General features: G+C 41.5%; 2 protein-coding genes across 3 annotated transcripts; one reads left to right on the top strand and one right to left on the bottom strand.

Annotated features, from left to right (window-relative positions):
- Nucleotides 1–2620: 2620 nt before the first annotated feature.
- Nucleotides 2621–20052, bottom strand: tecrb (trans-2,3-enoyl-CoA reductase b). Of its 2 annotated transcripts, XM_061680241.1 has the most exons (12): nucleotides 19991–20052; nucleotides 13977–14027; nucleotides 10091–10142; nucleotides 9966–10010; nucleotides 6847–6950; nucleotides 6209–6324; nucleotides 5242–5347; nucleotides 5056–5128; nucleotides 4933–4976; nucleotides 4800–4857; nucleotides 3378–3466; nucleotides 2621–3251 (listed from the first exon to the last, which is right to left on the bottom strand). In XM_061680241.1, the coding sequence occupies exons 1-12, from the start codon at nucleotides 20003–20005 to the stop codon at nucleotides 3078–3080; spliced, it is 927 nt and encodes a 308-aa protein (XP_061536225.1). In that variant the 5' UTR covers nucleotides 20006–20052; the 3' UTR covers nucleotides 2621–3077. The 2 variants fall into 2 exon arrangements, with proteins under 2 accessions (XP_061536225.1, XP_061536224.1); XM_061680240.1 differs by lacking the exon at nucleotides 19991–20052 and having other exon boundaries at nucleotides 13977–14251.
- Nucleotides 20053–22855: 2803 nt separating this feature from the next.
- dnajb1b (DnaJ heat shock protein family (Hsp40) member B1b) lies at nucleotides 22856–26366 on the top strand. The gene is made up of 3 exons (XM_061680584.1): nucleotides 22856–23264; nucleotides 25105–25691; nucleotides 25795–26366. Exons 1-3 carry the CDS (start codon nucleotides 23054–23056, stop codon nucleotides 26026–26028), a joined length of 1032 nt encoding a protein of 343 aa, XP_061536568.1. The 5' UTR covers nucleotides 22856–23053; the 3' UTR covers nucleotides 26029–26366.
- The last annotated feature ends 537 nt before the right edge of the window (nucleotides 26367–26903 follow it).

The following is a 26903-nucleotide window of genomic DNA, read 5'->3' as shown; positions in this document are numbered from 1 at the left end:
GGTTCTCAATTGGAACATATTAGGTAAGTGACAGGAAATCTCACTTGCTTGCGCTCTAGCCATTGGATTACTCCGTAAACAACCACATCTAGCTCAATCTCTGGCTAGTGGACGTCGTGGCTAGCAATATGCTTTTGGAGGTAGGTCATACGCGTTTGAAATGGTGTTTAAAAATATATTGTACATGTTTTCAGTGGCTATTAAAAAAAAAATCTTTGTTAACTTCTATAGAAGTGAGTCACGACTTTACAACAATGGGAAAATGCGGGTCCCAGGGTGACAACAGTTGAGAACCAACTGGCTGAGCTCCAGAGATGCAGTCGGGAGATGGGAGAAAGTTCTAGCAAGTCAACCATCACTGCAGCCCTCCACCAGTCAGGGCTTTATGGCAGAGTAGCCCGATGGAAGCCTCTCTTCAATGTAAGACACATGAAAGTTTGCATAGAGTTTGCTAAGAAAAGAAAAAAAACCCTGAAGGACTCCAAGATTGTGGGAAATAAGATTCGGTCTGATGAGACCAAGATAAATCTTTCTGGCCTTAATTCTAAGCGGTATGTGTGGAGAAAACCAGGCACTGCTTATAGCCTGTCCGATGCAGTCCCAACAGTGAAGCATGGTGGTAGCAGCATCATGACTTGGGAGTGTTTTTCAGCTGCAGGGACAGGGCGACTGGTTGCAATGAAAGAAACGATGAATGCGGCCAAATACAGGGATATCCTGGACGAAAACCTTCTCCAGAGTGCTCAGAACCTTAAAAAAAGACCATGGCCCTAAGCACACAGCTAAAGTACCGAAGGAGTGGCTTCAGAACAACTCCGTGACTGATTTTGAATGGCCCAGCCAGAGCCCTGACTTAAACCCAATTGAGCATCTCTGGAGAGACCTGAAAATGGCTGTCCAACGTTCACCATCCAACCTGACACAACTGGAGAGGATCCCCAAATCCAGGTGTGAAAAACTTGTTGCATCATTCCCAAAAAGACTCATGTCTGTATTAGCTCAAAAGGGTGCTGCTACTAAATGCTGAGCAAAGGGTCTGAATACTTTTGGCTCTGATATTTCAGTTTTTCTTTTTAAATCTGCAACAATTTCAACAATTCTGTCAATATGGGGTGCAGTGTGTACATTGAGGGGAAAAAATGAATTTCAATGATTTTAGCTAATGGCTGCAATATTGCAAAGAGTGAAACATTTAAGGGGGACTGAATACTTTCCGTACCCACTGTATATGTGATTCCCACTTTTTAAGGTGCCGAAAGTAAACTTTTTTTTAGTTGCAGCCACTTATAGCCTGAAGTCTGGAATGCATAGACATAACCAAATGCTGGATTTCATCCCTGGTGATGATCTGCCAGGCCTCTACTGAAACCTTCTTCACTTCCTGCTTGTTCTTGAGGGATTTTTCCCTTCAATTCTCTCCTCAGCGGGTGAAATGCATCCTTAGCTGGATTCAGGTCGATGATTAATTAACATTCCATTTCTTTGCCTTAAAAGATGAGTTCTGAAGCGTTTAAATGAATATTGAGCAGATAATATTTGCCAAAACCCTTCAGAATTCATCCTGCTGCTGAGCAGCAGTCACTTTGTTTTGGCAAATATTTTTATGACAGAATAAGTAAGGAATCAATCTTGTCTTTGTGGGTTTTTATTGCAAGAAACAAATCTTTTCAAAGAGAGGAAAAGGTACAAGTCGTCATGATTTGTTACCCCTTAGTGAAGCGCAAGGAAAAAAAAATCACCTTCGTTATACAGAAGTGCTGCGATTGGCTGGCAACCAGTTCAGGGTGTCCCCTGGGATAGGCTCCAGCATTCCCGCGACCCTTGTGAAGATAAGCGGCTCAGAGAATGGATGGAGGGATGGCTATACAGAAGTGAGAGACTGAGAAGAAAAGAAATACACCCCTCTCATTCCCACACAATTAGCTTCGTCCAGCTGCACTCTTTATGGGAATGGGTGCATGCAGTGGATGAGAACGGAAGATAAAAACAGTGTGTTGTCAAAACAATCAATGACACACAAAGTACTGTGCTAAGAGCTATGGAACCATAAAATACATAAAGGTTATGTAAAACGAATATTTGATATATATGAAACACATTTTCTTAATCAATAACACCATACCATGCATGGTGGTGGTAGCATCATGCCTCCAATAAATACAAGGGAACTAGTTCACTCACACCCATTCACACTCAGAGAGAGGAGACAGTCCACAGGTACAGTGTTGTGTGTAAGGAGCAAGACTGAAACAAGTCTTTGTGCTTCCACCATGTGATGTTGGTGACTGTTTTGTTCAGTCATGTTAAACTTCTCCGACTGTTGATGCTGCTGATGTGCCAAAATCTTGCGAAACAATTGCGCTTAACGTGCTCTTATACTCATGTTACACCTCTGTTTGCATACTATGTCTATTCCTGTAAAATTCCGACTTCATTCTTGTAAAATTCCAATTTTAATCCCATAATTAGTATTTTTCTCTCTCTCTTCAGCACTGCCCTAATACACTGTAGCAAAAAACCATGAAGCTTTGCTCTTTTGTTTCATGACAAGGACATGCTTAAGTCATTCTGTCAAATGTTTTCTAGCACTAACATTCCAGACAGACAAAAAAAACTGCCATAGGTTTGGTTCCTTTTTATTAATAAATTACCTTTTCAGATGAATGGATGTGAACAGCAATTTATAAATTTCTGAACATCAAAACATAAATCCGACCTGTATGAATGCAATACTGTATGCCATTCAGCGCACACGGGCTCATTTGAAAGTCAGAACATCTCTGGAGATGCAAAATAATTCAAATAACCAGGCATAATTGCATGGTTTGTTTAGCATGTTAAATAAAGAAAACAAATAAACCCAGTGATGTATTAAACATTTAGCATCATAGCGATCAAGAAAAAAATGGTTTAGGAAGGAAGCCAGCAGTCATGTTTTCAGTCAGTGGCGTTCCAGTGTAGAATTGGGAGTGAAACAAAGGGAGTTGATGCTCTTTTAAGGTTTGGGTAGAGAGGGGGAGGTTGCTACAATCAATGGAAGCTGATTTGGATGAAGGAGCGGCCATGAATGTGGTCTTCTACAGGACAAATGGCAGGATGGGCGATCGGAGAGGGGGGTAATCACGGAATTCCTTCAGGTAGCTGCGATGCTTTCCTTTGGCCCACACGGTCATCTGAATGAAACCCACCAAGGTGAAGAAAGCCACGGGCAGACACTGAGTCATCAGCGTGAAGCCGAGCCAAGAGCCCAACTGCAAGAAGAGGAGGACCGTGGAAATCATCATCATTCTCTTTGTTATATCACCATTATTATTAAGCATTCTAGAATATACTAGACTCTGACTTGAGTTAACAGTATAACAAATAAAACACACAACCTCGTAAGTGTAGTTGGGGCAAGAGACCAGCAGGAAGATCCAGGTAAAGGGATTCTTTGTTGGATAGGGTATCTTCCTGGTCTTGGAGCCTAAATACAAAGGTAGTGAGATGAAAGAACTATTTAATAGATGTGTTAAAAACATTTGTACAGTTACCTCCAAAAGTATTTTATAATACAATACATTTTATAGTAACACCTGTTAAATCTCAACATGTTGAAAGTGATTTTCCATATTAAATTTAAATAGGTGAATTAAATGAATTCATGTGACTTAAGTTATTTTCAAACTTTTACCTTTTATTCATTATATATTTTATGTAGATTTGATGAAGATGTCATTTGTTCAATTTAATTTAATTTACACTTTTTGATTAAGAACTGGCGGACGACTGGTTAGAGCGTCAGCCTCACAGTTCTGAGGACCAGGGTTCAATCCCCGGCCCCGCCTGTGTGGAGTTTGCATGTTCTCCCCGTGCCTGCGTGGGTTTTCTCCGGGCACTCCGGTTTCCTCCCACATCCCAAAAACATGCATTAATTGGAGACTCTAAATTGCCCATAGGTGTGAATGTGAGTGCGAATGGCTGTTTGTTTCTATGTGCCCTGCGATTGGCTGGCAACCAGTTCAGGGTGTACCCCGCCTCCTGCCCGATGATAGCTGGGATGGGCTCCGGGACGCCAGAGACCCTTGTGAGGAGAAGCGGCTCAGAAAATGTATGGATGGATGATTGAGAACTTGCCCAGCTGTTCATTTCAGATACAGAAGATGAGGACTTTGATGGATTTGTGGATGAGGAGGATTGATAAAAAAAATAACGTGAATACATTGTTAAATACTTCAATAAAGTACAACCGATCTCAGTTTTGCTCCCGCTGCCTTTTTAAAAACATTGTTTTAGCATGCATGCATGCTACTGTATGTTTTAAGCTAGCGTATGTTTTGCCATGCCTGCGCCCAATAATATTCCTTATGTATGTGTTAAATACAGAAATAGACCCCGTAACTGAGACTGCGCCTTTGAATACGGTGCACCCTACGGTTGTGAAAATACTGTAATGGAAAACATTCAAATCTAATAGGATATGTTTATGTTGCAGTGTTTACAAAAGATGGGACATTGATTGTGTGCTTTTTTTCTCGCCTGTTTATTAATTGTGCCAACACGTGAACCACTTCTTGAAGCAGCGAGGCTTCATACGTCATCCGTGACGTCATTTGCCTGAAACGAATCATGCTTCGATACGCCCTTCATTATATACTTGCTGGATTTCTTGACACGTTTGGAAGCATCGGCACAATTTGTCCCATCACTAATAATTAGCGGGAATAGAGCCCATCAAATATCCACAGATATACATACAAGTTGTTGTCAAAATAGTCACTTTTCTACTGGGTGCTCAGGTGGGACAGCAGTGTGTGTACCTGGCGGACGGAGGTTGCGGAGCGCGATGTGGATGGAAAAGTTTCCAATTTGACAGAACTGAGGAAGAGAACGTCACTGATCAAAAACATACCATCGCTTAGGATGTCATACAGTGAGTGGAAGGATTCTTACCAGAAATAAGACAAGGGCCAGTCTGATCTGTTGCTCACCATAAACTGTAACAATAATTCACACAAACATGGGGAATAAAGTTCCAAGGAGACATGTTTGGAACTGCAGTGTGTGCACACTCACTTGGTGGTGTATATAGCGGGTGATTGATGTAATAGGCCATCCATGCTGCAAAGCCCCAGTAGTATGTACAATTCTGAAAAGATGGCACTCTTTTAGTAGCGCTAAATCATGTCCCTCAACTTTGACTGGGCAAAGAATTCAGTGCATGGTAAAATGACTGCGCAAGAATGGTAGCATCAGTCTCACCTTGAAGATGTTGCGCAGTGGCATGGTACCATGAGAGAAGCGATGGACAAACAGTGTCTCCAGCAGCCTCTTGACGAAGTGGAAAGAGTGACACATGCAGGCCAGACTGGGAAAAGCAAAAGCTCTGGGTTAGCCGCTTATTAAAAAGCAGATGTGGCTCATGGCCCTATTGTCATGGCAACATAAAGCCTCAGCCATTCATATCATGTTCCCAGATGTCTACTGGTTACATTTTTATAGCCAAACATATTTGTTTCGTGGAACCAATTAGCTAAATGGCGAGCTAAGTGGTTCGGAAAATGGATGGATGGATGGTGTCACTGCACTGGAAAAATAACAACCTTCTCAAAAAAAGTTTTTAAAAAATACTAAAAACAAGACATTTTGCCTCTAAAACAAGTGAAAAAACTAGAATGAATTTACTTTCTGTCTTGCTGAAAATGTAGACAAAAAAGTCAAAACTGTCTTAACTGGGGCGGTGTGGTGCAGAGGGTAAGCGTACACTCTGCAACCCGAGGGTAGCTTGTTCGTATCTCCCTGGACAAGACACATAACCCACATTGCCTACGAATGAATATGGCTGGATGTTTGGTGGTGGTCAGGCGGGGCGTAGGCGCCGAATGGCAGCCCCAGGGCAGCTGTGGCTACACAAGTAGCTTATCACCACTACAGTGTGACTGAGGAGTGACTAAATAATGCATCCATCCATCCATCCATCCATCCATTTTCTGAGCCGCTTCTCCTCACTAGGGTCGCAGGCGTGCTGGAGCCTATCCCAGTTATCATCGGGGAGGGGGCGGGGTACACCCTGAACTGGTTGCCAGCCAATCGCACGGCACATACAAACAGACAACCATTCGCACTCACAGTCACATAAGCAGAGTAAGATGTTTTTACTAGAAATAAGATATATTCACTTGGTAAGATAGTGTGTGCGTACTTCTGATATATTTTCCGAGACACTTACTGTACTACCCAGTGTTTACTGGTGGTAAAATCATATTTGGGAGCGTAGATGAAGGGAACCCTGAAGTAGAACATCAGGTAAATAACAAGAGGCCCTGTGTACTCCGTCAGAAAAACCTGAAAGTCACAATAAGTCACATCACAGTGCACAGCGTACTAAGCAAGCATGAATAATAAGATTAGGGCCGTAGTTTTTGATATATTTAGCTTTTAAACTATGAAATCATACATTTTATGGAGGTGGGCGTAATTATTCACATCTTTTCGCTATTCACAACAGGGCTTGGTTTCTTTTACTGGTCTTAAAAAAAATCCCTCTCTCTGCTTCCTTCTGTCCTGTCCCATCTTCCTCAGTACTGAATCTCAGAGAGATTGGCCAACATTACCAATTGAGTCAGCCTGCTTGCTATTACTGCCTCTTTAACTGGCTAATTTTAACAAACCTTTTATCTCTATGCAGATTACACTGAACAGACTCTCCCCCAACTCCCAAAAGAGTCAAAACATGAACTGTAAAATCATTGCTCAACTCCACTGTAACATTAAATGATGATGAAATTAGCTGCTCAGGTAGAATGTATTTCGGGAACCTTGACGAGTGGTTCCGTGTACAGTTTATATAGCAGAACCTGTACTTGCCGTGACCCAGCTGATTTGAGCCCCCAGGTCTCGGAAGTAAAACGTTGCTGTGGTTCCCACAGGAAGCTGTTGTAGAACATCCTCATCCTTTAGAGATTTCCCCTCTGAAACACACACACTACACTATAGAAAGAAATACACTTCCCCCGCTATAATGTGGTTCATCATTCATGCTAGATTAGATTTGCAGATGATTTTTAAGCGATCGTTAATGAGTTTTCACAGTATTATTAGTATTTTTGCTCCAACTTGCATGCCCCACACCACGTATGGAATCATTCTTTTGGAATACAAACTCTGTGTCTTTGTGTGTGCGTGCGTTACACACACACACACACACACACACACGCACACACACAAAGAGTCTCCCTGAGCGTGCTTTAAACTCTTTAATGACACCCCAAGTGTTGTCTACTGTAAAACTAAACAAGCAAGAAAAATAATTAGATACATTGTACATTTTAAAAGTCCCATATTTTGGCTATTTAGACCTCCATACAGTGACTCCCTAACATGGACTTAGCATAAAAGTGTCAATTTCATTTTAAAAAAACACCTTGGTTTTGTCATACGAGTGTCCAGAAAAGGGCCTCTGACAGCTATTGCTGTTTGACCGAATTTTGTATCCGCTTTGTCCATATTTGGCTAAGACCGCCCCCTTTCCCCTGATTGGTTGCCTCCGTGCAGAAGACCCACTTGTGAGAGCACACATGTTGTTATGTTGACAGCGCTGGCTCAGGAGTGGAGAGGCAGGCGGAGATATTCGCTAGTGACGAAGATAAGATCAAAACATTATTTCAGATCTCTCGGCAAAAAGAAACTAAAGAATGCATGGACGATTTTCATTCATATTTCACATGTTTACTGAGACACCGCAGAGCCAATATTACATCCCAAATACGAGAAAAAAGTTGGTCGGGTAAAATATGGTACCTTTAAGACACATGATCGTTTTCGAAATTGCCAGCTTAATGATAATAGTCAATGGAAAACCCCATTGACGGGTAAGCTAGAATTAGCATTAGATCACGTGGGGGTGGGAGGGGGGCGGGGGATTTACCTTCAAATAACGAACATTTATACACAAACTCCGTGGTAACACATACACATAATATGTAATAGTTAATGTTTTATCGCGATGTTCTTCTTCTTTTCTTTTTTAAGCTTGCTGCAAATGTATAGCTCCATGCATGCATTACACCACACTGCCCCTAAGAGGCCAAGGCGCGCACAGCAGGAACACCAGATATTGTCATTTCCCCCCCCCCCTGACTGTCTGACATGAAATCAGACAAACATTTTCCTGTTTTAGGTCAATTAGGATGACCAAAATTATTCATATTTGCCAAATGCTGAATATTTATTGTTTTTCATGTTTTTTTCGTGTATCCACTATTACTGCTGAAATGATGCAAATTTCCCCATTGTGGGACTTATAAAGGCTATCTTACCTTACATTATTAATTATATTATTATACAGTGCGGCGGAACAGCGGACGACTGGTTAGCACAACTGCCTCATAGTTCTGAGGACCGGGGTTCAAATCCCCGCCTGTGTGGAGTTTTCATGTTCTCCCCGTGCCTGTTTTCTCCGGGTACTCCGGTTTCCTCCCACATCCCAAAAACATGCAGGGTAGGCACGAGGCGAACATGCAAACTCCACACAGACGAGGCTGGATTTGAACCCAGGTCCTCAGAACTGTGAGGCAGATGTGCTAACCATTCGTCTACCGTGCCACCTTGGATGAACATTTTAATGTTTAATTACACAAGGTTTTATGATCGTTTGTTTGATGTGTCAGTTTTACAGTAAACATCAACTGGAAGTGACAAATAAACAGCTTGAAACAAGCTACAGAGTGAGAACAGGTGCGAAAGAATACTTTAAAAGTGTTTTCATAGATTTTAATGCGTTTAATGCGTGCGGGAGAGGTTCTGTAAAAAACTCCGGGAATACAGCGACTGAGTAGAAGTATATAACAGCACCATTTTTCTCACTAAACATACTTCCTAAGGTCCTATTGACCTGAACATTTCACAGGATGTTGGGAACAACCCAAGTAATCCATACATACAAAGAAAGTAGAACAAATAAGATCAGAAATTAAGTTGTGTCTAAAAATGTGAAATGACACAGGGAAAAAGTATTGAACACATGAAGAAAGGGAGGTGCAAAAAGGGATGGAAAGCCAAGACAACAGCTAAACTCTATCACTAATCAAACAGCAATCCAGGCACTTGTCAGTGCAAATGAATATTAGCTGTTTCAGTCCTAATTGATGGCCAACAAAAAGGTCTCATGGCCAAGGTGTGAGTCCAGATGCATCTCATGATGGGTAAGAGCAGAGAGCTGTCTCAAGACCATTGCAAACTAATTGTTGCATAACATAACGATTTCATTGGTTACAGACGCATATCTAAGCTTCTGGTTGGGGCCATAATATGTAGACTTTACACCCATCTGGTCGGCCTGATCGGTATCGGCCGATAATTACCATTTTATGCTGATCGGCTTTCATGTCCTAATTCGCCGATCCAATCAATGACGTCATCGATCGGCTCCGCAAAAGACATTTACTCCGCGAATCCAAAAACGAGTTTATTTTAGCCTTGTTCCATGTCTTATGGCGTAATGGGCCAAAATCACACCAGAGCAATGTATGCGACTAGTTTCTCCATATAGGAGGCGTCTTAAAGCTGTCGTTGCAAACAAAGGCTTTTGTACAAAGTATTAAATAAATACCAGTTGGTGTGTTCAATACTTTTCCCTGTGTCATTTCACATTATTAGACACAAATTAATTTGATAGCTTATTTATTCAACTTTCTTTGTATGTATGGATTACTTGGGTTGTTCCCAACATCTGGTGAAATTTGCATGTCAATAGCACCTTTGAAAATCTATTTGAGAAAAATGGTGACGTGTTACATACTTATTTCAGCCGTTGTATGTGAATCCGGGGTTGCCGAACCGCGATTATACAGGGGTCCACTGTATTGAAGATTTTCACCAATTGTGGGTGGGTCTGGAACATACCCCCCCCCCCCCGACAAACGGGGATTCACTGTTGACTGCATTGACGATGAGATTACTTTGATGAAGCCATATCAACGACTTACTGGGGTCGAGGCGAATGGACTGTCTGGCTGGGTACCACTGAGGATCTAAAACAGACAGACACTGTGAATATTTGCTTGCTCTTAATTAGGACATATGAAGCAATAGCAAGAATTAATGCACTCACGGCTCTTGTGGAACATAGACTTGATCTCCCCAATGGTGGCATTTGGTTCCACCTACAAATAACACCATGACAAATAATTGACGCAAACATACAAAGGAACAGACGACAAACCAGTTTTCCATTCATGACAGTGATTAGAGGTAAATTTAGCTCTGGCTGTGCCCACACACACCCCGTGGATGTGAGCAAGCCAACAGCTGGTATTCGGGTTTCAAGGATCCTAAAGCCACAGACAGCTAAAGCACACGGCATCATGCCAGGCCTCACGGGAACCAGCCTGACGAAATATGACCCAAAAATACAGTAGACGCATACACAAACACACAAATTGGGGATGACTATACACAAACTAATGGCCATACCGTGAATTGATGTTGCCATATTCCAGCAAAAAAAAAAAGTAAAGCAAGCAATAATTCTACCGTATCTACACAATAAATAATATCCAGACATACGAGTTCATTAATCAGTTTGGTGTTAAAGCATTTTCTCACCCCGAATCTTTGAATTCATAGCAAAACATTGTGAACCATCATATGCCTACAACATGGTGGAAGAAGATCCTTCTCTGTTCTCATCTATCTTCAGTATCTTGTTGCATGCCATCATGACAGCTACTACAGATGTTTCTGGGGACTCTCAGTGAAGTTTCGTCACTCGTCTCTATCCTTACTCTATACTGCCTTGGCATGGGACCAGATGACCCTGTATCAGTTAATTAAACTGAATTGATTGTGTACATTAGAATTCGACTCACTTAATCATAAACTATTAAAAAAACTAATAATACTGCCAATCTAAAGAAAGTAGAGCTGGTTTGAGTATTACATCTAACATCTACTCAAAAGGTTGGCTTTTCCATGTTGGCTGAACTTGCAGACCCATCTCAGTAGCCCGGCTTTGAAAGACTAACCTGCTCCATTTCTGTCCAGGTCATTCTGAAGACCCCGCGCCATTTTCAACAGGATGACATCACTTTAAAAAAATGCCCCTTTAAGATTATGTGCATACAGCCCCCGCACAACTATCTGGGCCTCATAAGGGGCTCAGATCAGGGCTTTGTCCTATAAACCCTGACTAGACATGATAAACCATTTAAAGAAACAATCCCCTACCATTGTAACCCCCACCCTTTCGACAACCCCAATTCCAAAGAAGGTGGGACGTTGTGTTAAACATAAATAAAAACAGAATACAATGATTTGCAAATCATGTGTGACCTATATTTAATTGAATACACAACAAAGACGAGATATTTCATGTTCAAACTGATAAACTTGATTGTTTTTAGCAAATAATCATTAACTTAGAATTTTATGGCTGCAACACATTCCAAAAAAGCTGGGACAGGTGCCAAAAAAGACTGAGAAAGTTGAGGAATGCTCATCCAACACCTGTTTGGAACATCCCGCAGGTGAACAGGCTAATTGGGAACAGGTGGGTGCCATGATTGGGTATAGAAGCAGCTTCCCTGAATTGCTCAGTCATTCGCAAGCAAAGATGGGGCGAGATTCACCTCCTTGTGAACAAGTGCGTGAGAAAATGGTCGAACAGTTTAAGGACAATGTTCCTAAACGTACAATTGCGAGGAATTTAGGGATTTCATCATCTACGGTCCATAATATCATCAAAAGGTTCAGAGAATCTGGAGAAATCACTTGCATGTAAGCAAGTGGCAAGGCCGAAAACCAACATTGAATGTCCGTGACCTTCGATCCCTCAGGGGGCACTGCATCAAAAACTGACATCATTGTATAAAGGATATCACCACATGGGATCAGGAACACTTCAGAAAACCAATGTCAGTAAATACGGTTTGGCGCTACATCCGTAAGTGCAACTTGAAACTCTACTATGCAAAGCAAATGCCATTTATCAACAACACCCAGAAATGCCGCCGGCTTCTCTGGGCACGAGCTCATCTAAGATGGACTGATGAAAAGTGGAAAAGTGTTCTGTGGTCTGACGAGTCCACATTTCAAATTGTTTTGGGAAATTGCGGACGTCGTGTCCTCTGGGCCAAAGGGGAAAAGAACCATCCGAACTGTTATGGATGCAAAGTTCAAAAGCCAGGATCTGTGATGGTATGGGGCTGTGTTAGTGCCAATGGCATGGGTAACTTGCACATCTGTGAAGGCACCATTAATGCTGAAAGGTACATACAGGTTTTGGAGAAACATATGCTCCCATCCAAGCAACGTCTTTTTCATGGACGCCCCTACTTATTTCAGCAAGACTAAGCCAAACCATATTCTGCACGTGTTACAACAGTCGCCAGTTGTCTTTATCATTGTGGTATGTCATTGTCAGGTGTCATTTTTCCCTATCTATTCCACGTCTTACTCACAGGTTTGTTTCCAGTTTTAGATATTCAAGTGTTTTTTTGTTACTTTGGTTTGGTTGTTATCTCTTGTGGGACTTTGTTCAGTTTTGCTTTAGCCAATATCCTTGTTTTCCTTTTTTGAAGATTAAATGTTATTATTTTGAGACTCCCGCACTCCTGCCTTGCTTCTCTGCAATTGGGTCCACCATGTTCTTGCCTTGCGTTCCTCGCCTTCGCCCTAACCACGTACGTGACAGAGATAGGGTGAGAAGCTCGGTCATCCAGGAGGGATTCAGAGTAGAGCCGCTGCTCCTCCGCATTGAGAGGAGCCAGATGAGGTGGCTCGGGCATCTGTTTAGGATGCCTCCTGGATGCCTCCCTGGTGAGGTGTCCGGGCACGTCCCACCGGGAGGAGACCCCGGGGACGACCCAGGACACGCTGGAGAGACTACGTCTCTCGGCTTGCCTGGGAACGCCTTGGGATCCCTTCGGAAGAGCTAGAGGAAAGGGCTGGGGAGAGGTAAGTCTGGGCTTCCCTGCTGAGGCTGCTGCCCCCGTGACCCGACATCGGATAAGTGGAAGACAATGGATGGATGGAGGTACAACATAGGACAATGGATACATGGAGTAACTATAATAATAGTAATAAGCATTAAAGTCCTGCTTAAGTGTTGAAACCCACAATTCCTTCTCTGCTGGTCTAAACACTATCAGAAGCACTAGCCGGGTTTACTTGCATTCTTTTTTTTTATTCTGTTTGAAATTATTCAAATTGAAGATCTCAGGTGAACAGAATTGTTTTTGCAAATTTACACGATTTACATAAATGATTTCTCTACGAGGAAAATCCACAGAATTCCGCAGATCCGTGGACTTTTTCACAGTCCTGAACCATTCGCACTCACATTCACACCTACGGGCAATTTAGAGTCTTCAATTAACCTACCATGCAAGTTTTTGGGATGTGGGAAGAAACCGGAGTACCCGGAGAAAACCCACGCAGGCACAGGAAGAAAAAGCAAACTCCACACAGGCGAGGCCGGATTTGAACCCAGGTCCTCAGAACTATGAGGCAGATGTGCTAACCAGTTGTTCGCTGTGCCGTTTGGACACAAATTAATTTGAAAAAGAAAAAAAAAAAAAAAAAGATTTTCTGTAGTTCTGACTTAACTACTGCGTTAGGATAGATTAGTGATAGACTTGTCCTGACTTGTGTACAAATTTGGGCTATGTGGGTGCCGTAAACCGAGGAAGACCCAATGTATATTGAATCTGAACTTCTCAACATTGTGGATATCATCACCATGTGGCCGGATCTCCAAACAGGCAGAGTTGGGTCACGTGTGAAGGTATGGGTTTACAGTTGCTCACTCTCTGACAGGAACTGAGGCAGCTTCACTACAGTATGTTCTCGAAAAGGTTCGACTCTCAATGACACAGTGGAATATTTTTACATTACAGAGGACCACCTCAGTTGTGTCATTTGCGTGCAAAAAGCATTAAAATACCCAGGCCATGCAAACAATTATTTATTCACAGTGTTATTGGAGTGTTGTTGCTCACCTTGTCCAGGAAGCACAGCTTGTCCTTGGTCTTGGCATCAAGTATCTCCACCTCAAAGAAAACAACAGCCTTTTTAGCTTTTTTAGCAGGTTTGCGTTTGACCGGTGCTGGGGCCAGTACAGGTGCAGCCGCTGCACCGTTAGCTGGCTTTTTACCAATGGCGGCCTCGAGCGCGAGGGCATCCATGTCAACGGTCCACCTTCTGGACTCACTTTATTCCCTTCTCCCCACCACCCAAGTGTCAAACCAGAACCACTCTGAGCCCAAGAGGAGAGGTGCTGCACTCAGCAATGGAAATAAATCTGTCTCCTCCATGCTTGGTGCTGTGGCAGCCCCTCCCTCTTGCTCCTCTAACTCATCCAACCACCCCGTCCCTCCCTTCCTAGCTGGCCCAGCCTCATTCCTTCACTTCTGGCCAACGGGTTATTTTAACTGCCAGCCAACCCCTATTGAGTGGACATGTGTGTGCATAGTTACAGATTCAGAATGGCCATCTGCAAACATCTTGTTGAGGGAAACTTCTCGAGCAGGCACATGATTATGGAGTTAATTTGATTATGCAATGTACACTCCCCACACTCAACTCTACAATAAACAACACTCTGACACCACTCAGTCTAGTCTCCAGCTAAGTGATCAGAAGGGAGAGGTGTTATGACAACCAACACCGTTCGACCCCATCTCTTCCTCTCCCTGCAGCTAAATATAAAATCTACTGCTAACTCTGCACAACCCTCTTGCCACTGACCCCCCCATATGTCTATGTGGTGATGTCATTAGATTGGCACTGCCATTTGTGTCTAAAAAACACCTGACTTCTTCAACAGGTTCTGTTGGTTGACTGGTGGCTTCAAACCCTCTTTTCCTATATTTCAGTCACACACAGAGGCAATTGCACTTTCCTGTCAACCAAGGGTGATAATACCACAGATTCTCCTAACTAAGTTAGGGCATTCCCCTTGATGAAGCCCACCACTGCCTCTCCACCCTCTAATGGTCAACAGTTGCTCATACAGTTGCCATTTCTCAATGAAAGACAGTTACACCTTCCAACATGGAGCTTCAGCTCAGACGTGTTTACTGTCAAGTATAAACTTGTCAATGAAAGTCGGATTTTAACGTGCAATGGTATCGTCACATCACTCACAAAGTTAATAATAAAAATTACAATGGTACTCAGTAGAGTACGGATATCTGGCATGGTTGACCCAACAAAAGTGATAAATCATGGAGCACCATATTGTCCATCGATTTAGTTAGCACTAGGCTACTTTCTGTGTTATGGAAAATAATGTAAAATGTTACGAATATACGGACTATATTACATGTACATTCTGAGGAATGTGTGAATGATTCCATTGTGGTTTTAACGGCAACAGTGAGAAAGTAAATTCCTCAAAGGAGAAATAAAATTTGCTCTTTCATGAATAATGTTCCAATTTACGCTATTTAAGTCGGGTTTTTAGGGCAAGTGATACTGTTCGAAACATCATGGCAATTTTGGTGCTTCGACTTGGACAACCCCTCGGAATTTCGGCCTGTACAAGCTTAGTGGTGGATATTTTAACTGAAACCTCTCAGCCAATCGGAGAACGGGTTCTCCAAGTAGTAGACAAAACTAAAGGGTCGGGGTAGATATATTGAGAAATAACGAAGTTATAGTGTTTTACTCTAATTTGAAGCCACTTTTTGACAGGAGTTTCTATAGGCCATATCCCACAAAAACATTGGCCAAAAAGGCTTTTTTTTCCTATACAAAAAAAAAAACAACAAAAAATTTCTTTGGAACCCATTGTCTGATTGCATTGGGCTCAGTTTGAAGTGGCCATTCCAACCACACTTAGCAATTTGACAGACTGTCATCTATCTTGTCATGTTGCTAATAAAATATATTAGGAATAGCCACACCAGTCTACCATTAGCATTGGCGAAGGGATGGCGGTTTCAACATAGAAAATGAAAAATGACAAAAAATTAATTCCTCTTTATCTTTTCTATCTGGATTCACACAACATTTTAATGGACTCTTCCTTGAGGCATTTGCCTCCACTCCATAAATCCATTTTTCTATACCCCTTATCATAACCAGGGGTGTGGTGAGCTGTAGCTTATCCCAGCTGACTTCGGATAAAAGGCACACTCGACCCTGGACTGGTCGTCAGTCAGTCACAGGGCACGTACAGTATACACAGACAACCATTAACTCTCACATTTATACAATTGCTGAGTGGGAACCACGCTGCCTGCACCTAAGTCAGGCGAATGTACCACTACACGATCAGTGACACCCATTCCATAAATTTTTTTTCAAAATTGTTTCATAGTTTTTATAAAAAATACTGTTCCTCTCTCTTTTGGGCCTGATGGAGGTAGTCACTAACACATTTTATATATAATAATTTGCATTTATTTTGGTCATATTTTTGTCCAACAGCTTTTCTACGATTACTTCAATTGCTTGTTTTATTAATTAGACAGGATCTATTTCATATTGAAGAAAAGCATTTCAAATGGCAGCATAAGGGGGATATGGCCCTGTGATACTGTTCTCCAAGCCAAGCATCCAAGCATACCCATGGCCACTTTATACCCCCCACACCCTCTCATCCTTGTCTATATAAAGGTTCAACTTAATAGCAACAGGCTGTCTCGCTAAGGCACGATGAGCTGAGGGTGAAGCGAGGAGAATTGACTCCAAAAGCTCTTGGTACGGTGAACACAAGCAAAGATTGACTCATTTGCCAGAACCCTCTGACTAGGAAGTTGCAAGGTAAGATACTTATTGTCAAATATAGGCAACCATTAGACACAGTTTATCTATAGTGTAAGAGAGAGGAGAAGGGATGATATCACCCACTATAGCGGTCTGGGATACATTTTACAAAACAAGAATACAGTACCTACAAGGAAATTTCATTAATTTATCGTTCAGTATTATGTAGAATGTGTGGAATTGATTGCTTTCTGTTTTATCAACGGGGCAAAATTGAGTGTACTAATTAACTTCCACCAGCAGAGGTGCTGTTAATTCACTCTCAACTAGAAGGACAACATGGAGTCAGCTTTAAGTAGTTCTGCTCAGTACAACAATGAGATCAAAACAGGAGTTTAGAGAAAGATTCATCATGAAATAATATTAGAAGAAAATGACGATAGTTCATTTCCTTCATAGTACTTTAAGCAAAATTTACCGCATCCTCTTTTTTGCTTCACATAAGTTTATATTGCGTATCCCTGTTTTCAACAAGAAGTACAGCATGCAACATTTTGCAATTACTTTGTCCTAAATTGTGAAGGGTAACAAACTTAATGGTCTGCACTGTGCCAATTTTGGCACCCCTGCTTTTGTGACTAATTACAACCTTATACTTAAACCTAATTTAAATCAATTGGGGTGAAACAGTCAATCCAGGCCAAGTAAACGGTATGTAACGGTATGTATCACTGCCCGGTGTTGACACGTGCACGGATGTCGGCACATAGGGTTGTTTCATGTGTTCAGTGAATGTAAACACAGTGATATTGGCTGTGCATCACTTGTACATGGACAAAATTGGATAGGCACCAAATTTGAATTTGTCATTTGCACCATTGTAAATCCATCCAAGGGATCTGGATGTGTTCTGTTGTTGTCCTACTGCATGCTGACTGTGACAGGAGGCAGGGTACACCCTGAACTGGTTGCCAGCCAATCGCAGGGCACATACAAACAAATAACCATTCGCACTCACATTCACACCTACGGGCAATTTAGAGTCACCAATTCATGCAAGTTTTTGGGATGTGGGAGGAAACCGTAGTGCCCGGAGAAAACCCACGCAGGCACGGGGAGAACATGCAAACTCCACACAGGCGGGGCCGGGGATTGAACCCCGGTCCTCAGAACTGTGAGGCAGACGCTCTAACCAGTCGTCCACCGTGCCCCATTGTGTGTACATTAATGAGGAAAAAAATGAACTTAAATGAATTGAACAAATGGCTGCAATATAAAAAAGAGTGAAACATTTAAGGGGGTCTGAAAACTTTCCGTACCCACCTGTATGTTCTGTGTATATTTAGTGTATGAGCTGTCCATTGTCACTGAATACTGTATATATTGCAAAGCATTCCCTTTCTACTGTGATTTTTTTTTTTTTTTTTTTTAGATTACAGTGGGCTACTGAAAAAATTTCAAATATATTCAACAACGAGTCGATGTCGACTCCACTTTCATTACATTAGTGTTGACTTTAAAAAAAAAAAAAACGCAACTCATGCAAACCCTAGCGCCTACACACCCCTTGATGGAAACATAAACTATAGGATGGTTTACTGTTCAAAACCACTGAAAGCTGAAATGAACTGTTCGGCTTGGTGGAATTGTGGTTAATTGTCCCCAGTAAAGGACACTAACAATAATAATAATAATAATAAGCTTAAAAATAACAATAAATTAAAATAATCCATGTTGGTGTCATTTCACTAGTTGAGATGCTTAATTTAAGGTTTTATACTGCATTTGCTTTGACAACAACTGTAATGAAGACAAATACTATACTGCTACATGTAATAAATTATTTAATAAGATCCATAACGAAAATCTTTTTATTTATGGGAAAAGCGGTAAAGAAAATGCATGGATGGATAGACGAGCTTGCATTGTCAATCATGCCCAAAAAGAGCTTCGCATAGATATTTTTGTTACATTTTGGCACTATACATTTCAGTACGCTACAACCATTATAATAAATAATATAGGGTATGGGGTATAAGAAACATCATACCCTGACTGTGCCAGTCAAACCTAAGAATTATTATCTTTATAAAAGCTGATGTGTTTGATACAACTCTTACATCCATCCATTTTCTGTACCGCTTTTCCTCACTACAGTCACGGGTATGCTGGAGCCTATCCCCGCTAACTGCGGTCAGCAGGCCGGATACACCCTGAACTGGTTGCCAGCCAATTGCAGGGCACATATAAACAAACAAGCATTCGCACTCACATTCATACCTACGGGCAATTAACCTACCGTGCATGTTTTGGGGACGTGGGAGGAAACCGGAGTACCCGGAGAAAACCCACGCAGTCACAGGGAGAACGTGCAAACTCCACACAGGCGAGGCCGGATTTGAACCCGGGTCCTCAGAACTGTGAGACAGATTTGCTAACCAGTAATTCACCATTCCACCGCAACCCATACATTGGATCTCATTTGTATATACAGCTCAGGTATCTAATGTGATGATAACACATGAATGCATACGTTCGTTAACCGCAGATATTAGTCCTCAGTCTGCTCATCAAATGTGCTGTTTCTCCCAGGGTTAACATTATCGTGAGCATCGTCGGATTTGATGATTGCACATGCTCCCTTGACTTGTTTGTGTCCTGTTGTTACATTCCCCTCTCAGGTTTATGTCAGGAGACTGCTTCAATCCTGTCTGAAGGTGTTTGGGGCTTTGGGAACTCAATGAGACATATTTCCCTCTTTCTGTATTTGCATTGTTTTAGGCTGTGTTTTTCGCATTATCAGATACGTGAATGTCATCTTTATTTACAGAGACGTGGGTATTCTTCTGCACTGGATCAAGAAGAGGGACCGTTGAAACGGGACTGTTTTATCAACTGGATTATTGAGTAATAACGTGATAAGCAGCGCCATGAGTCATTCCAGCCAGAGATGGCAGTGATGCAGCGCATGGTGCTAATCATAAATGTATGTCCTCAGATTACAAATATGTGTAGTTACAGAAAAGCGACAGGTTGGTCTTCAAACTTCGACGAACCCGTTAATGAGAGGGTACATTCAACAATACAACCGCATATGTCCGCATACGCTTAGCCACAAAGCTTCGGTCACGGCGGTGTAAATTGCCTCGTGCTGTACAATCCTAACTCTTGTATTATCACATATGTACATTTGACGGGGTGTTGGCTGCGATAAATTCACACAAAACATTCGCCAGCCGTTACACTGGCCAAATCTTTCTCAGCTCCATTGCCGACCGAGCGCTTCTTGGTCACAACTCACCTCGTAGTGCTTCATTTTGTTAGTCCTTTCCTTGGTATCTCAAATGATTGACACAGCAACCTCCAATCAGAGAACTAGTACCGCTGAGCAAAAAGTAGGCAGGCTAAACTATGCTCATTAGCCAATCGTCGTTTGCATTAGTCGGAGAAATACACCCACAGTATCTGCAGCCTAGCAAATAGGACTTGAGTAAATTGTGAGGTCCTTGTCAATAGAAATACAGTATCTACAATTGTGCTAATAAATGTACATGCCCTGGCAAAATATGTGAAATATTGGCCATTTTGGCTGAAGATATGACTAATATGATGACTGAATGGGGACTATCTCGTTATTTTTTTATTGCTATGTTTTGTGTTGTGCTATTCTGAAACGCATCATTATAGCTTAATTTGAATGACATTGAAAATAAAATAAACGTGTTTTGCCTAATCACACATGATCTTTTAAGAATGGTACATATTTTTTCAAATTCTGACAGGGCGTGTAAACCTATGAGCGCAACTGTACGTCGTATGTTGAAGCCAAAATAGTAGACTGCATGCAGGGGTAGATTTACACAGTATCCCAAGTGATAAAGCACGAATATCATCGAGGCCTATTGTGTTATTTTTGGTTTAAAACTGTAAAACAAATGTACTAAACTAATTTGTAGTGAAAGAACAACAGTAAAGTGCAATGACAAATAAAATCAATTTAGGGATATGCAAAATAACTTCAAATGTACAAAAAAGGTGTTTTAAATCAAATAAATAATACAATGTCATGCAAATACTTTAAAAATGATGCAACTGAACAAAGGTACCTGAAATCAGGTGGCAAAAAGTGCTTATAAAGCAATATAAAGTTTATAATAAGGTTTTAAAACTGTGTTTTAAAAAAATGTGAAAAATCCAAATTTACCTTAATCCAAGCGTTTAACTTTTTTTTTTGTGCTCTTTTCTTCCTCATTACAGTTGACTGTTAATTGCTGTTAATTTGCAGTTGCTTAGTTCACTAATGCCTACTCTGGTCACAAAATTAACTAACACATAAATATTATATGATACAAGAGAGAGAGAAAATATTCCCCTTTAAAGACAACAATGATCAGTTTTGATGAGCACAGGGAGGTATTTATCTAAAAATATGTTGTTGGTGATGCTTAGACTCGCACTGTATCAAACAGAGAGATGTATCCCATACGGTAGTGTGCCAGTTTTGTTTTTTGTTTTTTTCAAACTCAAGGCCCGGGGGGCCCGATCTAGCCCGCCATATCATTTTTCTGTGGCCAACTCACTAAAGCAAATAAAGCGTGTCTATTTCATGTTTCTTGCTAAATGGATTTGGTTTTTTTTTCATGTTGGCAGAAAAACTACCAAAATTGCAATGACAATTCAAATAATTCATGCAGAAAATCCAGAAACATGCACTTGTTATGTAAATTATAGCTGACTACAGGCAAATGCAACTGTAGTTGTAATAAGATAAGCAAATTTATTTATATAGCGCATTTCATCCACAAGGTAACTCAATGTGCTTTACATGACTAAAAGCATTTAAAAACAAAGAAAAAAAGTAAAAGAGAAAGTGATTCCAAAGTATTGTTTAAAATACCGAAACAGCTCTTGAGCCCTCCCGAATTATTTTTTTCTCTTGTCCCTTTGTCTTGATGACCAACTTTAAAATCAGATATAACTAATAAAATAAATTTTACTAGGGTCACAAGCGTGCTGGAGCCTATCCCAGCTATCTTCGAGCGAGAGGCGGGGTACACCCTGAACTGGTCGCCCGCCAAATGCAGTGCACATAGAAACAAACAACCATTCGCACTCACACTCACAATCACACCTATGGGCAATTTAGTCTTCAATTAACCTCCGATGCATGTTTTTGGGATGTGGGAGGAAACCGGAGTACCCGGGGAAACCCCACTCAGGCACGGGGAGAACATGCAAACTCCACACAGGGGAGGCTGGGATTTGAACCCCAGTCCTCAGAACTGTGAGGCAGACGTGCTAACCAGTTTTCCACTCCATATTAAAATCAAATGAGTAATACAATAAAATTTTGTGGCACGCGATTGAGTGGTTAGCACATCCGCTTCATGGTTCGGAGATTGGGTCTTTGAATCTGGGCTAGCCCTAAACCCTTCCTTTATGGAGTGTGCATGTTCGTCCCGTGCTTGTGTGTGTTTTCTTCGGGTAGGCCTACACCAGTTTGCTAGCTGGCGACTAATTCAGGGTGAAGCAGGCTCTGCGGAAAGTCAACTGGGATAGGCTCCAGCTCACCTGTGACCCTACAGTGAGGGAGGATAAGTGGTGCAGCAAAATTAACGGATGGATCAAATTTACCTGTATAAAATTTTTAGGCTAGAAGATGGATGGATGGATGGATGGATGGATGGATGGATACATTTTATTTTTTTTTCAGGTGCCTGAGTATCTGTAACAGTGTTGACAAATAAAGTATTGCATAAGAAGTGTACATTTGATGGATGAGATGGACATTATACAATGGGTCAATTGTCCTCCAATAAAATTCTAACTCTCTCTCTCTCTCTCTCGCCTCGGAATTTGTGACTCAATTTATTGACATGCCTCACTAGTGTGCAAAAATCTGGGCCACACCTTACTGAAACAAATGTTCGAGCGCTTTACTTTGTCATTTGGTTGAGAAAGAAAAACTAGCGTGTTGCGGATGTGTTTTTTGTTTTGTTTTACAGTTTATTCAAGTCATAACCGGCACACTCTACTTTAAAAATAGTTTGTTTTATGGGGGGACTAAAAAGGAGATAGTGTATTCTCGTAGTGTACGAGAATATTTCTGACTGTAGTTGAAGGCATCACGGGGTGACGCGTTGGGAGGCGTGGTTTATCTCAGACTCCGGACTCGCCACCGCGTAGATTGTACTGGCTTGTTATGGAAGTCTCTGGAAGTTTCCATACGGTTTATATTGACTCTGTGTCGGGCGTGTCGCAGATTTGAAACGGGGCATAGAACGAGGACTCAAGACTTTTCAAACAGTTTTGCATTTAAAACGACTAACTGTCTGACTGCCGGCCGGCCGGGTGGGCGGGCAGGATGGGGAAAGACTACTACGACATTTTGGGAATTAAGAAAGACTCCTCTGAGGACGACATAAAGAAAGCTTATCGTAAGCAAGCGCTGCGCTACCACCCGGACAAGAACAAGTCGCCGGGAGCTGAGGAGAAATTTAAGGAAATCGCGGAAGCTTACGATGTCCTGAGCGACCCGAAGAAAAAGGACATTTACGACCGCTTTGGAGAAGAAGGTAAACTTGTTTTCATTTGGCAGCAGTGCTCGATGGATTTTAAATGAGCAAGGCTGTTCTTTGAGCCGGTGGCAGGCAAAATGGGTAGCAGCACTCCGAGGTCGTCCCGTGTGCACTCGGTTCAAGTTCGGCCGTCAAACTTTGGGTCTGGGCCCGGAAACCAGCCTAACCGAGTCCTTACTTGTGTCTTGAGAATTCGACTTCTTAGCTGATCTTGTGCAAATAATATGCAGATGCCGAACGTCAGAGCGACGTGGCTTCCTATTTTAATTCCAGCGTCATGCTGTTGAACTTTTACCAATTCAAAATCTAGTCCTCTAAGATGGGAATGTGGGACATTAATATACATAGCAGAATACATCATGAAAATCATTCTAACGGATTCTTATTGTTATTAATTTATGACCCGAGAAACGTGTTCGCGGGCCCATGTTATGTTACCGTGGAAACGTCATACGTAGTAAGGCCCCTGTGGACTGGATATAACGTTTCCCCAAATGTAAAACTTAATGTCATTTCCTTTATATGACATATATTTTAAAACATTATTGGTCAGTACCTTTTTTATTTTTTTTCTAGTGACTTCTGGAGTTCAACGGTGGAACTAGTTTACAAATGCTAAGTCAGTGTTGTCAACACAATTACCAACCTGTCTTTTTTTTTAAAAAAAAAATTAAATAAATTTTATTCAAATTTAATAAAAAGTCATCATGAGCCGCATCATTTTCCATATGACAAGCAAGAAGCTCAGTGGAAGGCAATGACGTAGTCAATCGCGCTGAACATTTCCACAGATATGATGCCCGTTTTATACGTTGCAAAGTCATTGAGTTATCGACGTGGGAAACATTTGACCCGAGCTACATGCTTTCAAGCCACCAATAATTTTCAGTTTGTCTGCCCCACCTACACAACTGTACCTGAGAGAATCGGATTGGGTGTGGTGTTATCTTCAAAAGCAGACAAACGGGACAGCTGAGCCATGCAGTCTGGCAGCTCATTTCATTACATTTAATGTTTGAACACTGAACACATGATCGTTTTTACATAAAGTATGTTTTGTTAGGGACATTTTTTTTTCTTATTTAGCCTCATTTTCACGTCTGTAAAGAAAACATTTGTTTAACCTGTCTTTGTAGATGTTGATGCATGTTGATGCGAAGAAGTAAAACTAATTAAAATCAGATTTTTGTCAAAAAAATCTGAAATTTTATTTGAAGGCAATTTTACCCAGCCCTACTTAATTATTGTACTTGTAGCAGAAGTTGACCAGGTATTTCCTTTTTTGACAATTTAGCAGGGTGAATGTCTGTATGTACATGCAAGGGAATTCCTTGCTGAAGAATAATATTGTTTCTAATGGTAGGGTCTTTATGCAGTGGACTTTAAATTTGATGACATTCAAACCACCAGAATCATTTTTTTCCAGTTTTTTTTTTTTGAGGGGGGGGGCAACATTTTAAGATTTTAACCCTGATAGATGTAAGGCAAGCATTTTGTCATCAAAGTGACCATACTCACTTTTGGTGACACTTGAATACAACAGGTCAACAATTTAAGTGTGGCAAAGGAGATATTTTTGTTGTATTTGAAGTCTTTCTCTTTCCGTATTGTGACTTAGATATTATGTCTACAACCAGCAAGCATGTTTCTAGGCACCAGATTTATGACTATTAATTCCAAGTTGAGAATTAAAATAGACAAAAATAGATATTATATAATAAATTAATTCAAGAAGAATTGTGCATTCTCAGGTAGCACAGAATTTTTTTTCCCAAAAGTACATGATCACAGTTTTACCATTCATATTTGATTATTTTGTTCCCCCTCTTACATTCAGGTCTGAAAGGAGGCGGTCCCTCGGGTGGTGGCGGTGGTCCAGGCAACTTCAGCTACACCTTCCAAGGTGACCCACATGTCATCTTTTCAGAGTTTTTCGGTGGACGAAATCCTTTTGAGCAATTCTTTGGTGGGCGCAATGGCGGCATGGATGAGGATATGGACACTGACGATGGTTTTGCCCGCTTTGGAATGGGAGGTGGCGGCTTTCCCCGCTCCTTCAGCTCTGGTATGGGAGGGTTTGGCGGTCACAGTAGTGTTGTGAAGAAACAACAAGACCCCCCTGTGATCCATGAGCTGAGGGTGACCTTAGAAGAAGTGCTGTCTGGTTGCACAAAGAAAATGAAGATTTCTCGCAAAAGGGTGAATCCTGACGGCCGAACGCTGAGAAGAGAGGATAAAATCCTGGAGGTGCAGATAAAGAAGGGATGGAAGGAAGGCACGAAAATCACATTTCCCAAAGAGGGGGATGAAACCCCGACCAACATTCCAGCTGATGTGGTCTTCGTGTTAAAGGACAAACCACACGCTGTGTTCAAGCGTGACAACTCTGACATCATTTACATAGCCAGGATCTCACTCAGAGATGTAAGTTCAATCTCAGTACACCTCTTCAATGTGTGGAATACCCAAATGTGGGAAGTCTATTCTTGATATGTGTAACTTACTTGGATGTGTCTTCTTTCATCAGGCCTTATGTGGCTGCACAATCAACGCACCTACATTGGAAGGACGAGTCGTCACGGTGACAGCAACAGATGTGGTGCAGCCTGGGATGAAGAGGCGCATCAGTGGCGAGGGGCTGCCTTATCCCAAGCGCCCCGATCGTCGCGGTGACCTCATTGTGGAATATGAGGTCAAGTTCCCTGAGCGGCTCAGTCAAAGCGCTCGGGACACCATCGCCCAGGTTCTGCCTCGATCGTGAACAAGCTGAACTGGACTTAAGCGCCCCCTCCCCCTCCCCCAATAGTTCCTTAAGCTGCCAATTGTATTTAATTTTTTGTATTTCACCACGTGGGAGACAATGTTGTGTACTGTTGTCACACCATACATATGGGACGTAATTCCCAGTCACCCATATTGTAAATGCCACATTTGAAACTGTAAGCTATTACAGGCTACATTGTAAATACAGTATAGCCAATATTGTTTGGTGTTAAATGTAATGAGTAAGATTATATTTTTCTGAAATATTTGTTTATAAGGGGACTGGAGCTAAAGCACTGTGTTAACAGCAATAAAAATTGAGAGGATTTGATTGTTTATTATGTAGTTATGTTGTTGACAAGTGAGCTGCACGTAGTGAGATTTTGTACTCACATGCGAGACCTTTCAGCCGTTGCAGTGCAGTCGGAAATAGACGGGCCTTAAACAAGATTAAAACATAGGACAAAAATTTGCGCCTTTGTTTAATAATGTGGCTTCACCCTCCGTGACAACAATAAACTCAGTCATTTGGTTCCAACAATAGCATCTTTGAAATAATAACGGTTTGCAACTTCTGAAACTGTGAAAACAAAACTATTGATTCATGAGACACTTTTCTCATTCAAGTTGGGTTAAATTAAGTAGTTAATAGTTATATTGACGGGCCAACAAATATTTGCACATGAATTAAAATGGTTATGTAATTCCCTCCTATAATTAATAATGGTGAATAGTTGACAGAAAGTGTTACTCCGAGAGTTGTACTTATTTGTTTGAAACATTCATTTAAACGCGTACATTACAAATGACATTTTCGAAAAAAACATTTTAAACTGATGATCTCCATATGTAATGACAGTCAGTACCCACGCT

The sequence above is a fragment of the Phycodurus eques genome, chromosome 6 (genome assembly GCF_024500275.1).
Source record: "Phycodurus eques isolate BA_2022a chromosome 6, UOR_Pequ_1.1, whole genome shotgun sequence".
Classification (NCBI taxonomy): Eukaryota; Metazoa; Chordata; class Actinopteri; order Syngnathiformes; family Syngnathidae; genus Phycodurus; species Phycodurus eques.
This window is presented reverse-complemented; position numbering and strand designations above follow the sequence as displayed.

Bases quoted from the DNA above. Each gene is read 5' to 3' on its own strand.
- tecrb (XM_061680240.1), bottom strand. From the start codon at position 14,162: ATGGATGCCCTCGCGCTCGAGGCCGCCATTGGTAAAAAGCCAGCTAAC. The intron at 10,011-10,090 runs GTGAGTGCATTA...TGTCTGTTTTAG, and splicing joins GTCTATGTTCCACAAGAGCC to ATCCTCAGTGGTACCCAGCC. The intron at 4,858-4,932 runs GTAAGAATCCTT...TCTCTTCCTCAG, and splicing joins TGGCCCTTGTCTTATTTCTG to TTCTGTCAAATTGGAAACTT.
- dnajb1b (XM_061680584.1), top strand. From the start codon at position 23,054: ATGGGGAAAGACTACTACGACATTTTGGGAATTAAGAAAGACTCCTCT. The intron at 23,265-25,104 runs GTAAACTTGTTT...TCTTACATTCAG, and splicing joins CGACCGCTTTGGAGAAGAAG to GTCTGAAAGGAGGCGGTCCC. The intron at 25,692-25,794 runs GTAAGTTCAATC...TTCTTTCATCAG, and splicing joins CCAGGATCTCACTCAGAGAT to GCCTTATGTGGCTGCACAAT.